The following is a 16,435-nucleotide window of genomic DNA, read 5'->3' as shown; positions in this document are numbered from 1 at the left end:
GAATCACTTACAATGTGACTGCTCATGAATCACTTACAATGTGACTGCACATGAATCACTTACATTGTGATTACTGAATGTTTTCTGCACATGAATCATTTATGATGTGTCTACTGCACATGAATCACAATGGGATTACTAAGTATCTACTGCACAAGAGTCAGTGGAATCACCCAGTACCTCTAGCATGTGAATCACTTACATTGGAATCATTGAGCTGCTGTTTAACTTCTTCTGCTGTACAATTCTTCACTTTAAAGTCTTGACTGGATAAAGTCATGTCCACCTTGTATGGCCAGTCTTAAATATACAAAGGAGCGTGTACAAAAAAAGTTTTCATAGTACTCAACAGTACAAGTAACAATTATGATTGCCAGATTTAAATACTTAATCAAGTGTAGCATAGATCACGCTCATTTTTGTTTCTTGTCCTTTAACTTTGAAACTTCCAATAGTATATCAGGTTTTTGATTGTTACAAATTAGTTTAAATAATTTACGGCCATAAAAAACCTAAATATTTCATCTGAAATTTTGAAGTTACAATGCGCCTAACCCTATTTCAACACTTGTAGCTTTTTCCAGACTAATTTCTTAATAAATCTGATAGATATAAGATTTTATTAAAACTAGAGCTATCACTTAAGATGATAAATACCCCCTCTCCCCAACATCACTTAGTTACTGGGGAAGTAAAATGTTGTAATGATAAGCTTGGACTTTCAAGAGTGACCCTGAACTTGAACCTAGTGATATGGATTGTGCATATTGTCTGGATGAGATTAACAACTGATGATAGTTTTATGAAAATCCTTCAAGTGGTTAACAAGATATGGAGCAGACACAAATTTGAGCAATTTGATTTTTGACCTGTGTGATTGTGGCCTTGAACCTAGTGACCTTGGCTGTGAATTCTGGATGAGGTTCACAACTGATGCTGATTCTACAAAATTCATTTCAGCAGGTAGGAAGATATGGAACAGACACAAAATCTGATCTCTAACCTCGTTTGGCCTTGACCTTGGGACTAGTGACCTGGGTTGTGCACTCTATGTGTAGACTTGGTGAGGTAAATATTTAATGCTACTTTATAAAAAAATCTTCTATGTAGTTTTGAAGATATGGTGTGGACATAAATTATGGATGGACAGACATACCTTATTCAAATATAGCCTCCATACACTTTATATACTTTACTCATACCGACAGACTATAATTGATGTGACCTTTACTCCTCTGGTTTTTTATCAGACACAACAGGCCAGCAATTAATTTTATGCCACTCTTAACTAAACAAGTAATGGTGAACTTAAAATAGATTGTTGCATATCAGCCCGATTAAAAACATCAACTGTATTGCTAGAACATGTCAAGTTAAAACACTACATTATTTAGTAGTGGTCTGCTTGATATCATGATTATTACAGAATATAACATAATTGACTACTAATTATAACTTGAAAACTTATTTAAAATCTAGCAAGGCTGACAAAAGTTAATGCAACAGTCAGATCTGAAAGCTCAGTGCTACCTCCCTCTACCCAGTGTATGCTTTTTATCATATGGAAAAATAAAGAATAAGTATAAATCACAGGATGGATTTTGGAATGTTAGGAAGTATGTTGCTTTTTATTAGTTCACCCTGTCACATAGTGAGGAGGTGAGCTTTTGTGATCGCCGAGGCCCTTCGTTCGTCCATTCACAACTTCTTGTGAACACGACAGAGACCACATTTTGCAATCATCCCCATGCAAAGAAATTTGAGAGAGGATCTTACAATAATGCTACAGATTTTGTTGAAGATCCACCTGCCGTTTATGACAAGTAGTCATTTAAAGTGAGTGAGTGAGTTCGGTTTTACGGCAAATGGACACAAAATGGTCATATATCGCCGAGGAAGTCATTTAAAGGTATTTCTAATTAGCAACTTGTGGTCCCTTTAAGTGGTTGAGCGCCCCATTTGAAATAGTTTGACAGTTGACCTTACTATGATGTTAGAGGTTTAATGAAGATCCATTAAGCAGTTCGTGAGAACAAGTTGTATATAGTTTTTCGTTTTAGTTTTAGTAGGCACTTAAAATGGTCAAGGGCCCCCATTTGAGCAAAACTAGGAGAGGACCTTACAATGATGCTATAGACCAAGTCTGATAGACATCCATCATGTTGTGCAAAAAGAGAAATAGTTTAAAAACATTTCTATCTTAGGTCTCACCATCTGGAAAAAATTGCAAAAGGACCTTAGAATGAAGCTACAAACCAAGTTTGATGAAGGTCCATCAATCAGTTAATGAAAAGAGGTTAAGTATTTCTATTTTTAACTACACTGGATCCCCTATTTGTATAAATTTGGGAGAGGACCTTATATTACAACTACAGATCAAGTTTGTTGAAGATCTATCAAGTGGTTCTTGAGAAGATGTTGTTTAAAGGTATTTCTATTTTAAGCTCTAGAGGTCCCTTAAAGTCTCCATTTGAAGAAAATTGGAAGAGGACCTTATAATTATGCTAAAGACTAAGTTTGTTGAAAATCCATTCAGCAGCTGATCAGAAGAAGAGGGTTAAAGACTGTTCTATTTTTAGCTGTAGGCACCCCTAGCCAAGAGCCTCAATATGAATAAATTTAAAGGAGACCTTACATTGATACTACAGACAAAGTTCGATGAAAATCCATCAAGTGGTTCATGAAAAAAAGTAATTTGAATGTTTTTCTATTTTTAGCTCTGGTGGCCCTTTTAAGGTATCCGCTCTGGTGGCCCTTTTAAGGTATCAAGCTCAAACAATTGATTAAGCTTTATACAGAGGACCATTCCGTGCTGGTACTGACAAAGTTTGGTGCAGTTCTTACCAGCAGTATGGACGGATGGAAAAATAGATGGACAATGGATGCTGGACAGTGTGCGATCACAATACTAGCAGTTCACCCTGAGCACTTATTGCTCAGGTGAGCTAATACAAGAAGGCCATGATGGCCCTATATCGCTCACCTGTTATCATTGCACTTGAGGACAAGTTGATCCTCAGAAAAAATATCTAAGTCCAAAGGACAGGAACAACAAAGGAAAGAAATTTAACCAAAAAGAAAAACAAAATTCTTACAAGGTACAGATATGTCAAAATACACCTAAAAATTGGAGGTACCATCCATGTTGTACCACAGAAAAGTGGTCTCGGTTTTTCCCTACGGCCAATAATAAAAAAGTTACTAAAAATACTCTATTTATAGTAACGTAAAAGGGAAGTAATTCAAAAGAAAATTATTGTAAGTTAACAAAAGGATCTGCCAAATAAATTTGTTAATATAAATGAAATTTCAGATCAGTATCTTCATTAGTTACGGAGATATACCCATTTTAATTTTAAAAATAAAGGGAGGTAATTTGACATAAAATCAGTCCATAGTTATCTACCCTGATTGGCTCGGTCCAACTAATGATGATAATGAAATTTCAAATAAGTCCTGTAAGTACTTACTGATATAAATCCATTTTGACTACAATCAGGGGAGGTAATCAGATATAAAATAACTCTGGAAACTACGAATGGATCTGATTTGTCATGGAATCCAAGATTTATTGTTGTTGAAGATATTTTGGAAGTTTGTATCAAATAAAACCGTAAATGAAGTCTCTATATGGCTGCAAAAGCCAAAATAGCCAATTTTGGACATTTAAGGGGCCATAACTCTGGAACCCATGATGGAATCTGTCCAGTTTAAGAAAGGAATCAAGATCTTGTGGTGACACAAGTTGTATGCAAGTTTGGTTAAAATCAAATCATAAATGAAGTTGCTATTGTACAGACAAGGTCAAAATAGCTAATTTTGGCCCTTTCAGGGGCCATAACTCTGGAACCCATTAGGGGATTTGGCCGGTTCAACAAAGGAACTGAGATCTTATGGCAACACAAGTTTTGTGCAAGTTTGATTAAATTCAGATCATAAATGAAGATGCTATTGTGCAGATAAGGGCAAAATAGCTAATTCTGGTCCTTTCAGGGGCCATAACTCTGGAACCCATAAAGGAATCTGGCCAGTTCAAGGCAGCAACCAAGATCTTATGGTGATACAAGTTGTGTGCCAGTTTGGTAAAAATCAAATCATAAATAAAGCTGCTATTGTGCAGACAAGGTCAAAATAGCTGATTTTGGCCCTTTCAGGGGCCATAACTCTGGAACCCATAATGGGACCTGGCCAGTTCAAGAAAGGAACAGAGATCTTATGGTGATACAAGTTGTGTGTAAGTTTGGTTAAAATAAAATCATAAATGAAACCACTATCGTGCAGACAAAAAATTGTTGACGGACGCATGGATGCACACACGACGGACGACGGACAAAGGGTGATCACAAAAGCTCACCTTGTCACTATGTGACAGGTGAGCTAAAAACAGAGTGCATTAGAATTTAAATCTGGCTTATAGAAACAAAAAACTTCAGCTTACCTCCTTCAGGTTCGGGAAAAAGTCTCAATAGCTGTTCATCAGCTGGTGTAAATGAGGTGACCTCCTTTGATTTCTGCCTTCCAAACACTGGCTGATAACTTTCATCATTGGGAGTTGAAGGCTGGGAACCAGCAGCTGTGCCAGTAGCACCAGTGCCAAAAGCTGGGTTAGGTAAACCTGCTCCTGTCACACTAGTCGGCAAGGTGGAGCTCTTTGGATTATTGTCTACAATGGGTACTTGAACTGGTACCGGATAAACAGGTTTGGAAGAATTTTGTTTGTTACCTGCTGAAGGGGGACCAGATGATGATTTTGCACCTGCTGTCTTGTTTTCGCCAGCTGATGGAACTGGGGCTACAGGGGTAACACCAGAATTTTTAAGGTTTGGGTTCAATTTCTCAGCTATATGTCTCTGACCAGTCTTGATTAATGTATTACAGAACGTGTCAAATGCCAACTTTCCTCTTCTAGGTAAAGTGTCAAGAAGTTTTCTTGTTTTGGCAATGTTAGTTTTCTCAGCCTGTAATATATGACAAACATCACCTGCCTGAATGCATAAATGAGCACACAGAATTACTATTCAAAATCTGTATTCATTGGAACTCTAAGAAAAAATCAATCAAATAAACAAATTTGAAACTGATGTTAATTCTGTATCACAGTCTGCTATACGCGAGTCTGATAATCTGGACATTTGGATGAAATAATTTTTTCACTCTCAATGTAGCAAATAAATATACATGTAGATAGATATTTATAATTTTTTACTGTAGATATTTACCAACAATCCACTACAGTATAACTCAGGTAAAGCCAACTTTAAAAATTAGTACCTTATAACTGAGGTTGGTTGTATATATATCACAGACAGTTTGCTATGTAGGGATGTTTGTATGTACCAGTTTGTTATAATCATGTATAGTTGAATTATTTACAATCACAACATAATTTGGTTTTTCTTTGTTAAACATTAACAATATTCCGTAGAAAAATGGTTTGTTTCCGTTACATAATTTCTGTTTGAGTACTTTCCTTTTCTCTGATCAGAAGAGCAGAAGGATGACTTGTATAATTTGTTTGATATTACCTGTCTGCTACTTATCTAAAGAAAATATTCTGTTTTAAAAGGTCATGTTTTTAAACAGTAGCTGTTCTGAAATGACTTGTACTTATTTTTCAATCAGACTGATAAAAAAAAAACAAGTCAATAACATCAGTGCTTTTATGCATTACATTATTCGGGAAAATAACAACAAATGAAATTCATGGTTTTATTTATCGGTACACATTTTGTGATCAAGTTTTATTTCTGAAATAAAAGAACCAATTCTTATTGGTGCTACATTTTTTTTTATTTTGATCTAAAGAAAAGATCCATGTACAAGAACTGTCAGTGGACAGCGCGCTCGACTATTCTCAGTGGATGATAGTATAATATAAGCAATGAGTAAAACTTTAACATTACAATAAGCATATTCTAAGTCGAAAAGGGGCCATAATTCAGTCAAAATGCTTGATAGAGTTGCCTCCTCCTTTTACAGACTGGGGTCATGATGGTTAACAAGCATGCAAAATATGAAAGCAATATCTCAATGGACTTTGAAAATATTTGGGGTGGTACGCAAACTTTAACATTTATTCTAAGTCGAAAAGGGGTCATAATTCAGTCAAAATGCTTGATAGATTTGCCTCCTCCTTTTTACAGACTGAGGTCATGATGGTTAACAAGTATGCAAAATATAAAAGCAATATCTCAACGGACTTAGAAAATATTTGGGGTGGTACGCAAACTTTAACATTTATTTTAAGTCAAAAAGGGGCCATAATTCAGTCAAAATGCTTGATAGAATTGCCTCCTCCTTTTTACAGACTGGGGTCATGATGGTAAACAAGTATGCAAAATATGAAAGCAATATCTCAATGGACTTTGAAAATATTTGGGGTAGTACGCAAACTTTAACATTTATTCCAAGCAAAAAAGGGGCCATAATTCATTCAAAATGCTTGATAGAGTTGCCTGCTCCTTTTTACAGACTGGGGTCATGATGGTAAACAAGTATGCAAAATATGAAAGCAATATCTCAATGGACTTTGAAAATATTTGGGGTGGTACACAAACTTTAACATTTATTCCAAGTCGAAAAGGGGCCATAATTCAGTCAAAATGCATGATAGAGTTGCCTCCTCCTTTTTACAGACTGGGGTCATGATAGTAAAAAAGTATGCAAAATATGAAAGCAATATCTCAATGGACTTTGAAATTATTTGGGGTGGTATGCAAACTTTAACATTTGTGTGACGCTCACGCTCATGCCGACGCCGGGGCGAGTAGGATGGCTCCCCCACTCTTCGAATAGTCGAGCTAAAAATGATCTCATCTTAAACTGTCTGTTATAACTAACAGGACAGATACATGTATAATTGGTCATCACTGAAGAAATGATGAAAAACTTGTGGCAACTACTTATGGCACCTGCTTGATTAAGGTACATATCTGGCCATAGTACACAGAAATGCCTTGAACTAACTTGACTTAATGTTGCCTTGTGCACTCATCTGTCTCATTATTTTGAAAATATTTGTGCCAAGTTATATAAAAATACAAACGATTCAGAGCAGACAATATATACTACCTACTAAACCTCTGATCTCAGTATATGACACTGAACTGATATGCCTGAATGTGGCAAACATTTATGCCAAGTATTTTGAAATTCTTTCAAAGGGTTAAACAGATATGGAGCAAACATTAAAACCTGCCATATCATAACTTTGACTTCATCATATAACCTTTGACCTCATCATATAACCTTTACCATGAATCAACACATTGAAAGTTGAGTTGTGCACATCATCTCATTATGAGACAAAACTATACAAAGCAGACAAAAAATACTGTCTATTTAACATTAAATCTCACCATTACCTCCAAATTTAACCTTTAATCTTACCATGACCTGCAAATTTAACCTTCGACCTCAACTTGACTATGAATTAACATGAAGTTGATTTTTGCATATCATAACATTGTGGTAAACATTTGTGCCAAGTTACTAGAAAGTCCTTGAAAGCAGTAAAATGATGCAGAACAGACACAAAATACAGCATACCTGGCCTTTGATCTCACTGTGACTTAGAGGGAATAAAGATATTTCTTGTTTGAACTCACCATGACCTTGCGGGAATATATAAAATACATGTGTTTGTTTGATCTCAATGTGACTGAAGGGGGAATAAAGATAAGATATATGTTTTAAAATTTAAACTCACATGAATTTCCTGATTCATGCTGTTGGTTATTATTAGTTTTTCCAGGAGTACATCAGTTATGCCTTCAACATCTTCAATCTCGTTTACAAGGTAGGAACGATTCTCACGCAAAATCTTTCTATGTAACTCATCCATACTCTCCTTTACCTACTTCATCAAACACCTAAAAAAATCAGTAAACAGAATTTTTAAACCAGAGGTCCAAATGGACCCAAGTCGCTCACCTGAAAAGGACCTTAATCAACTGACCCTAAAAGGGGCCAGACACCCTAAACTGAACAAATTTATGAGAGGACCATATACTGATGCCACAGACCAAGTCTGATGAAGATACACTGAGTGGTTCATGATAAGTAATCATTAAAATGTATTTTTACTTTTGGCTCTAGCAACCCCAAAAAGGGGCCGACTGCCCCCGTCTGAACAAATCTGAGAGGACCTTATAATAATCTTACACACCAAGTCTGATGAAAATCCACGTTGCCATTCATTAGAAGAAGTTGTTTAAAGGTATTTCTAGTTTTTAGCTCTAGCAGCCCCTAAAAGTTCAAGCAGTTCATGAGAAGGCATTTACATTTTTGTTCTAGTAGTCCCAATTTGAACAAATTTGGGAGAGGACCTTATATTGATGCTACAATCCAAGTTTGATAAAGATTCATCAAGTGGTTCATGAGTAGTCATTTCCTTTTTTAGTTCTAGTGGCACCTAAAAGGGGCCAAGTGTACCCATTTGAACAAAATTTGGAGAGGACCTTAAAATAATGTTACAAACCAACTTTGATGAAGATCCTTCTAGCAGTTCATGAGAAGAATTTGTTTAAAGGTATTTCTTATTTTGGCTCAAGCTGCCCCTAAAAGAAGCAAAGTGCCCCCATTTGAATAAAGTATGCCCACAGGCAGAATGTTGACCCTGCCAGCTGTCAAGTGTGACCTTGACCTTAGACCTAGGGACCTGGCTCTTGTGCATGACACCCTGTCTCATAATGGTGAACACTGATGCCAACTAACATCAAAATCCCACCATGCATGAAGAAGAAATGCTCCGGACAAACTTCAATTTAACTTTTGACCTCCAACAGTTCTGTGACCTTGACCTTTGAGATAGGAACATTAGGGTTTGCGCATGACACTCCTGACTGAGGTAAACATTCATTCCAAATATAAACATGATTCGTCCATGCATGTCAAAGTTATGGTCCGGACAAAATCGGACAGATGCATGGATGGACGCAGGCACATACACCGACCCACCAAAAGTGACGACAAAGTCGAGCTCACCGCAAGTGGGCTCGACATAAATTGTGAGCAGACCTTATAATGGTGCTACAGACCAAATTTTATGAAGATCCATTATGTGGTTCATGAGAAGAAGCCTTATAAAGGCATGTCTGTTTTTAGTTCTAGTGACCCCTAGATGGGCCAACTGCCTCCATTTGAACAAAATTGGGAGAGGACCTTATAATGCTGCTACAGACCAACTTTGATGAAGACCCTTCTAGTGGTTCAACTTCATGAGAAGAAGTCGTTTAAAGGAATTTCTAATTTTTGGCCCTAAAAGTGGCCAAATTCCCCACTTAACACTAACTTATAACTAAATTGGATAAGAAATGCAGAGATAAATGATTCGACGCAGATATAATCTACCAATAGTGTAAGCAAGCAATGGATTAAGATTTTCAATACTATAACAGTGGATCTACCAGTAACTTGTATTTCGGTGAGAAAATCATCTACCAAGTGTAGGACTTGAAACCTATGACCCCCTGCTTGCAAGTCAGGTGCTCTACCTGAGTCAAGTTTGTCAAAGTAATTCAACGTTCAGATTGTTTTGCATTTTGGATGTCAAAACTTCGAAGAACCAAAAATTTATAATGGAGGATAAATCACTGTACACAGTCATGTAAAGTTATTGGTTTTATCCCTTGTGCATATTTTCATAGGTTTAAATCTCCAAAAAATTCGTAATTTTTGAAATTATTTGATAATTTTTATATAAATCAATGAGGAATTGAATCCTCTTTTGATACATGTAAGTTTCATTTGAATTTGTGTCATAATTGGTATTTAAACCTATGAAGTGCCGGCAGCAATAAAAGTTTCATCAGAAATTTCCTCCATTATTTTGTTATTTCAAGTGATTGACGAGAGTGAGGATATGGCCCACAAAAAAAATAACTTAATATTTCTTAGGATCAGGTCAAATTTGTTGGACAAGGAGTCAAGTAAGCCCGTGTTTTGCTAGTATATGGAGCACAATTCATACACCTGCATTTCGTCGATGATGTCTAGTAAGTGGATTTTAAGACAAGTTTCCCAGATGCAGGTAACAAAGGTAACGTAACAGGAAATAGTTTGCGTAATAAAACTGGCAGTGGCTTGAGAACCAGAACTGGTTCCCTTGACACTAGTTGACAGCAAACTTATTCATCCGGAATCGGTTCTCTAGCCAAGGCCATCCTTAAAAAATTGTTTGTTTGCGGTAACGCGACCGACTCACGAAAATCGCCACGACTCAAACAATTTTTTAACCCAAAACTAGGAAAATTTTCTTTATCCGTGCCGTGTTTTTATTAACACACATTCTGTAAATTCAAAGATTGAAAAATCAGATAACCAGTAAATATACCACTTTCTTAGACCTGATGACGCATATACAAAACTCGTTCAAGTAATAGGACGTTTGGGGACAGCGTGATAACTTTTGACTGTCGTTGTCTCCGACACGTCCAAACTCAATCTGCATTTTTTCTGTTAGGAAATCCACAAATGAAATCCGTTGGGAACATTTAGCCAGAGAACCGATTCTGGGAATACAGGTCTTTACTCCTCTGGGACAATACCTCCTGGGACTTTACACCTTCCAAACCTGAGACATTACTCCTCCAAAGGGGAGGTGTAAAGTCCAAGGTTATATATATATATATATTTACAACTTTTTCATATATTTAATTATTTTATTCAAAATTATGAGTATAAAATCTTGTTTATTTTTTAAAAATCAAACTTTATAGCTGTAATAATACAAAAGTGATAATGATTTGTGTCACACTGTTCAAGATTAAAGTAACCTTAATATAATTGTTATGTTAATCAATTGATCATCACAAAAGAAACATTAACACCTGAATCTTTGATGTTTTAATGACCACTGATTGATAATATTTAAAGCATTAGCATCTTATAAACACAATAATTTACCAAGTTTGCACACCCAAATATAGTAACAAGAATTTCAAAGGTTAATTGATCCTTTGATGATGATTGCAATTAAAAAAATTAAAAGAATTAAATGTTTTGTGTGATATACTCATAATCGGAACAATGCACATTGGATAAAAATAGGCACAGTCTGTGTGGCGTCACGAACAAACTATTGGGCTAGGTCCAGCATACATGGAGCGCAAGTCTGTCTGGGATTGGATCCGTAAACTCCTTGTTCTACCATTCCTGCCAAGCAATCATATCGCAACAACGTTTAACAGTCTAGCAGCGCGTGCTACCAATGACCAACAAAAGGAGCTTGTCCATTACATCAGACAACAGTGGACAGAGTCCGAGTTATTTCCCATTGAGAGCTGGTGTGTCTTCAGGTACAGGATCCGCACAAACAATGACATTGAAGGTAATAACTTAGCACTCTTAACCAGTTTTAATATATTTTTTATGGCAAAGTCTAAGAAAATGATCTGTTTTAAATCTACCTCACCATAAACAAAATAACATTCAAGCATAGCAATAATTACAAACAACGATTTAAATTACATTTTAATTTTAAATGCATTGTTCTTACAGACTTAGATAATACTGATATTTTTAAGAATTAAAAACATGTATTCTTAGAAAGAATTGTTAGAATATAATACATCACACAAGGAATATACAAGTGAATTATAATAAAGCAATGAAGGGTTAGATCAATAATCCCTTTTGAATTAAATTCTATTTACTGTATTCAATTTCAAATACATTGATATAATTTTATATATCTCCGGTTGGCACAACCGTCTAAACAGTGATTGTGGGTACTGGTCACTATCCTTCTACCGAATGGTGCCAGCTCTGCGGAAACAGGCCCTTGATGCCGAGATCGACATCGATGAACTACTTGACCATGGTGTTGGAAGACAACAGCATCGCCAAACTAGACATTGTGAGAAAGAAATATTCGAGCTTTGGGATCAGTATGAAAAAAAGGAACTGAGTGCAACCAAATTCCTTCAAGGAATCAGCCATGTTTATGGACCAGCCGGGTATATGGCTAAGTGAAAAATATATATGACTGTAAATATCTAAGGCGTGAAGTGCATGATTGCTGATTAGACACACATATAATTTACTAGGATATTATCTTTTAAATTTGTGTATTCTGATATGCATTTAAGAAAGCGAACACTTCAGATAAATTAAGAAACATATATTTGTTAGGACTGTGTATTTTGTGATATCTTGGCTAAATATGATTATGAGTAATATGAGTAAAATTTCTAATTTCTTAATTTATCTAAGTGTTAGCTTTCTTATATGCATATCAGAATACACAAATTTAAAAGATAATATCCTAGTAAATTATATGTGTGTCACATATTCAGATTCTGTCCGGCTATAGATTCGTACATGTGAAATTAATGAAGGTTAGCAGTAAATAATATTCTTACAGTACAGGCTCTAGAAATTGAGACAGAATCTGTTTTTCTTTTTTTTTTTTTGTACTTTCGCTTTACCTTGAGGAATCAATAAAGCCCGTCCTAACCGTACCAAAATATTACGGGGCAACTTAATAGGACAGTTTTTCTTATAGAAGCGTGCCCGTTTCACTAAAATTATCATTTTGACAACAATAAAAAAGACTTCTTCTACTTTTACCAGGTAATGGCCAACATCGACTGTTTGATTAAATAGCCACAGAGATATGCACGAAAAAAGGAGAAATAGATAAAAGGTGAGTCAGGGTCAATGTATATATAGTGTAGGGTTATTTTTTAACAGAATTACCGAGGAGTCTAGTTTTGTCACTTGAGCCTTGAAGGCGTCAGCTACCCAAAGACACAATATCAGGTGACAGCTGTTTCCAGTCTCTGAGTGTTCTGGGAAAGTATGACTCCTTGCGGTACTGGAAATGGCATGATATGGAGCTAGTAGCTGCTTTGGTGCCCAGATCTAACATTGCACATACTTGATGATTTAACTTGGAGGAATTGAATTCCATATCCCAGTCCAACTCCCACTTTTCTAGTATTTAATGTCGTTTTGGAAGGTATTAAATTGTCTACCAGAAGTAAGTGACATGTATATCGCAGTACCATCTTTAAATAGACACAATTTAGGCTGGATATTTTGTGGGAGGTCATTTATGTATGCAATGAAGAGCAGGAGCCCAAGCACAGACTCCAGTGGAAGTTCAGAAGGGACGGATATGGGCTATGAGCTTGAACCTGGCGATTGTGTCGTCAGCACAGAAAAACACCCTATTTTTATTAAGTTTAATTAATTGACATGTCGTTTATATAAAACAAGAAGAAGCTTTGCCTTAGGATGCTGATATTTTTCCCTACCTTTTGTCTGACCCAATAAATGACCATAGACCTTGCAAGTATATCCACACGCCAGTATTACCATACATTTACCATACATTGTATGGAAAGAAAAAAACATTTATTTTCGTATAATGAACACTGGTGTAATGATATCAAAGACTGTCCTTTCCGCTAGATAGCACGCGCAATCTAATGTCATTCACAAAAAATAAAATAAAAAAATACAAAAAATTCTTTCAAAACTTGACGCCAAATTTCAAAAAGAACATTAAATTATTAACATCAACATGAAACATTTTTTCTGATGGTGAAGATTAAATTAAATCGACTATATGATTTTTCACTGGGTTTAACGATATTTTAAATAAGAACCAGGAATTGCATTTACATCGGATGGCAAATTACAATTGAGCGTTAGTAACCAATATTGTTTTAAATGATAATAACAAGACATACTGTTAAGTATTAAACAGGATAATCATTATCAATATTTAATATAACGACATACTTGGTGCTATCTTAAACACATATATGAAACACCACAATAAACAAAAGTACATTGATTTTGACACCAGATAATAAATAAACATAATGAAATATGTCTGCATACAATATGCAATATCAATACACAATGATAGTTGTCACAAAATCCATTAAGCCTCAGGTATGTCAATAAATGTTAAACTTTAAAGTTATTGTTTTAATAGGGATTTAGTTATTTTGAGAGGGAGGGAGAAAAGAATTTTTTTGACGTGATCAGACTACTAGAAAAAAAGCAACAGAATGAAGCGCCAAATTCAGAGTAATCACAGAAGTATTTAAATATAGCCAACCTATCAAAATACAGATTACAATAAACAAAAAAAAACCCAATCAGTTTAAAATTTAAATAATCCGTTGACCAACCAAAATTACTGGCACAACAATAAGAACTACTTGATTTTGAAAGGGAAAAAAATGTTTCACATAATGGGAGACTCTGATCAGTTATCTCCCTATTAAAGTAAGTAGGTCCTTTCATTTGGATTGCTCTGTTGTTATCGCAATGTTATTTGTAACGATATGATGCGAATGAAGCTAAGTTATTGATCATCATGACTGTTGATACTACATCTTCTATAAACACTCGAGTGTCTAATTTTGACATTGCAGACTTTCAATTTAACAAAAGCGCAAGATATCTCATACCTTAGAACTGAGATATCTCATAGGCGACACAGCGATAAAGTCAGAGGATTCCAAATGATGGGACCTACTAGTCTGTTACACTGATCTGTCTAGCAGTACAGAAAAATAAATACAGAAATATGTAGTATAAACGCGTAGAAGAGTCTATGGACCTACTTACTTATTTTATTATCTTGGACATAATCTAATAAGGGAGACAATTTGAAACTCACCAAAGTCCCTGTCAACAATAAAATATGCTAAATTGTACATTTTGTCGTATATATGAAGCAATAATAATAAATGAAAACCTTATTCTTACTTAAATAGATGTTTAACAAAGTGATTTTTTTTTATCTACGCGTATTTGAAATATGTAATCAGCATGTAGGCCTAAAAAGTGGACTTTTTCTAACTTGCACCAGTAGCCTTAACATCGTACATTCTAGTTACAGAATAAATCTCCTATCACCAATCGATCTGTTGTTTATATATATTATCCATAACAGGACCTCAGCAGCAAAAATAAGCTAATGCTTGTTAGAACTGTAACGGCTTTACTTAAACAATATTGCGCTTATAATGGTGTGTATGCCACCTAACAACAAGAGGCAATATTTGGGTTATAACATTTCATGTGATGCCTAACGTATCTTCGGTCAATGTTGGTCTATTCCTAGGACGCGGTCTAACTGCCTTACGCAGAAGTAGTAGTGACGTGGTGGCCTGATATTCGTGCGGAAGCAAAAGCCATTTTAAATTACATTTGTTTCCACAACAAAACATGTCTGGATAATTATATCACCAAATAATTTAGAAAAGTTCCAAAACAAACCCTTCTTTGTTGCATTCCGGCTTGGGTCATTCCATTTGTTATTTAAAATTTATAATGTCTTTCTTTTTTTCTGGCTAACGAATCAACTCAGTATGAATTAAACGTGTCTTGATGTACTGATATCGTTAACTTAAGCTTAAGGTAAAGCTTGAGTAAATTATATCTAAAGAATGGACGACTGTCAAAATATCGATTTTGGCCTCCGAAATCGTGGCTTTCAGAAATCTCGGAAATCAACTGAATAATCGATCTTTTTTTTGGATAGTGAACTTTTTTATATAACATTAGCTTTGAGCATCTAAACTTGAAGTAGGATGAAAATCCTTATTGCCGATCAGGGTATTATCGGACGTGGTGGTTGTTTGTTTGTAGGTAAGTTTATCTGTAGTCACCACCAGTGACTCATACAGACTGAAGACTGTTAAAAATCTTAGTTGGAATAAAGTGGAAGATACAAAAGATGCTTCATTTTCAATAGCTTTCCTGCTGCTTCAATGTTCCAGGTGAAAGACACTCATAAACGAGACGCTTATGAGAGTGTGAGCTCGAACTCACGACCCAAAGTTTTGTAGTCAGACAGTGTTTCCACTGGACCACTGTGTTCGCTTTGGACATGAGGTAATATTCGACTAGCCAATGGACATCTCCTTGGGAAGTGATGATTTTTGAAATATAAAATACAATGGTCAGTGTATTTATAAGTTTTGTCTGGCCTTTTATCACAAAGAATAAGAAAAGCAACAAAATAAAATGTTATCAGGATTCAAATTGATGGAAATTAATGTTTTTTTTTTTTTTTTTTTTTTTTTTTTTTGGGGGGGGGGGGGGGGGGGGGGGGGGGGGGGGTAACGCCGTTTTTCAACAGTATTTCAGTCATGTAACGGCGGGCAGTTAACCTAACCAGTGTTCCTGGATTCTGTACCAGTACAAACCTGTTCTCCGCAAGTAACTGCCATCTTCCCCACATGAATCAGAGGTGGAGGACTAATGATTTCAGGCACAGTGTCGTTTATCAAATAGTCACAGAGAACATACGAGGATCGAACTCACGACCCAGCGATCCGTAGACCAATGCTCTTACCTACTGAGCTAAGCGGGCTGGGGAAATTAGTGTGTCTTTGCTCGTTTTATATATCAATAGGCAGGATCTTTGTATTTCTAGGTTCCTTTCGCTTAAATTGTACAAAGAACT

At 35.6% G+C, this 16,435-nt stretch overlaps 2 protein-coding genes across 4 annotated transcripts in view; one reads left to right on the top strand and one right to left on the bottom strand.

The window, feature by feature from the left end:
- The window catches only part of LOC123527379 (caspase-2-like), a 48,179-nt gene that overhangs the window by 27,469 nt on the left and 4,275 nt on the right, over positions 1-16,435 (bottom strand). For 2 of the 3 annotated variants that reach the window (XM_045306776.2, XM_045306774.2), the window contains exons 2-4: positions 7,709-7,871; positions 4,439-4,958; positions 203-300 (exon numbers count right to left, since the gene is read on the bottom strand). In XM_045306776.2, the coding sequence (XP_045162711.1) occupies positions 203-300; positions 4,439-4,958; positions 7,709-7,843 (753 nt within the window). In that variant the 5' untranslated portion in view covers positions 7,844-7,871. Of the gene's footprint in view, positions 1-202; positions 301-4,438; positions 4,959-7,708; positions 7,872-12,362; positions 12,448-16,435 lie in introns of those variants that run through there. The other variant, XM_045306775.2, reaches the window with a different exon arrangement.
- The window catches only part of LOC123526814 (DNA repair protein REV1-like), a 94,358-nt gene continuing 92,927 nt past the window's right edge, over positions 15,005-16,435 (top strand). The window contains exon 1 of the mRNA XM_053523321.1: positions 15,005-15,928. The gene's annotated coding sequence lies outside the window, so the exon portion shown is untranslated. The remainder of the gene's footprint in view (positions 15,929-16,435) is intronic.

Source organism: Mercenaria mercenaria, chromosome 14 (assembly GCF_021730395.1).
Source record: "Mercenaria mercenaria strain notata chromosome 14, MADL_Memer_1, whole genome shotgun sequence".
Taxonomy (NCBI): Eukaryota; Metazoa; Mollusca; class Bivalvia; order Venerida; family Veneridae; genus Mercenaria; species Mercenaria mercenaria.
Note: the sequence above shows the minus strand (reverse complement) of the source record. Positions and strands in the feature narration are given on the sequence as shown.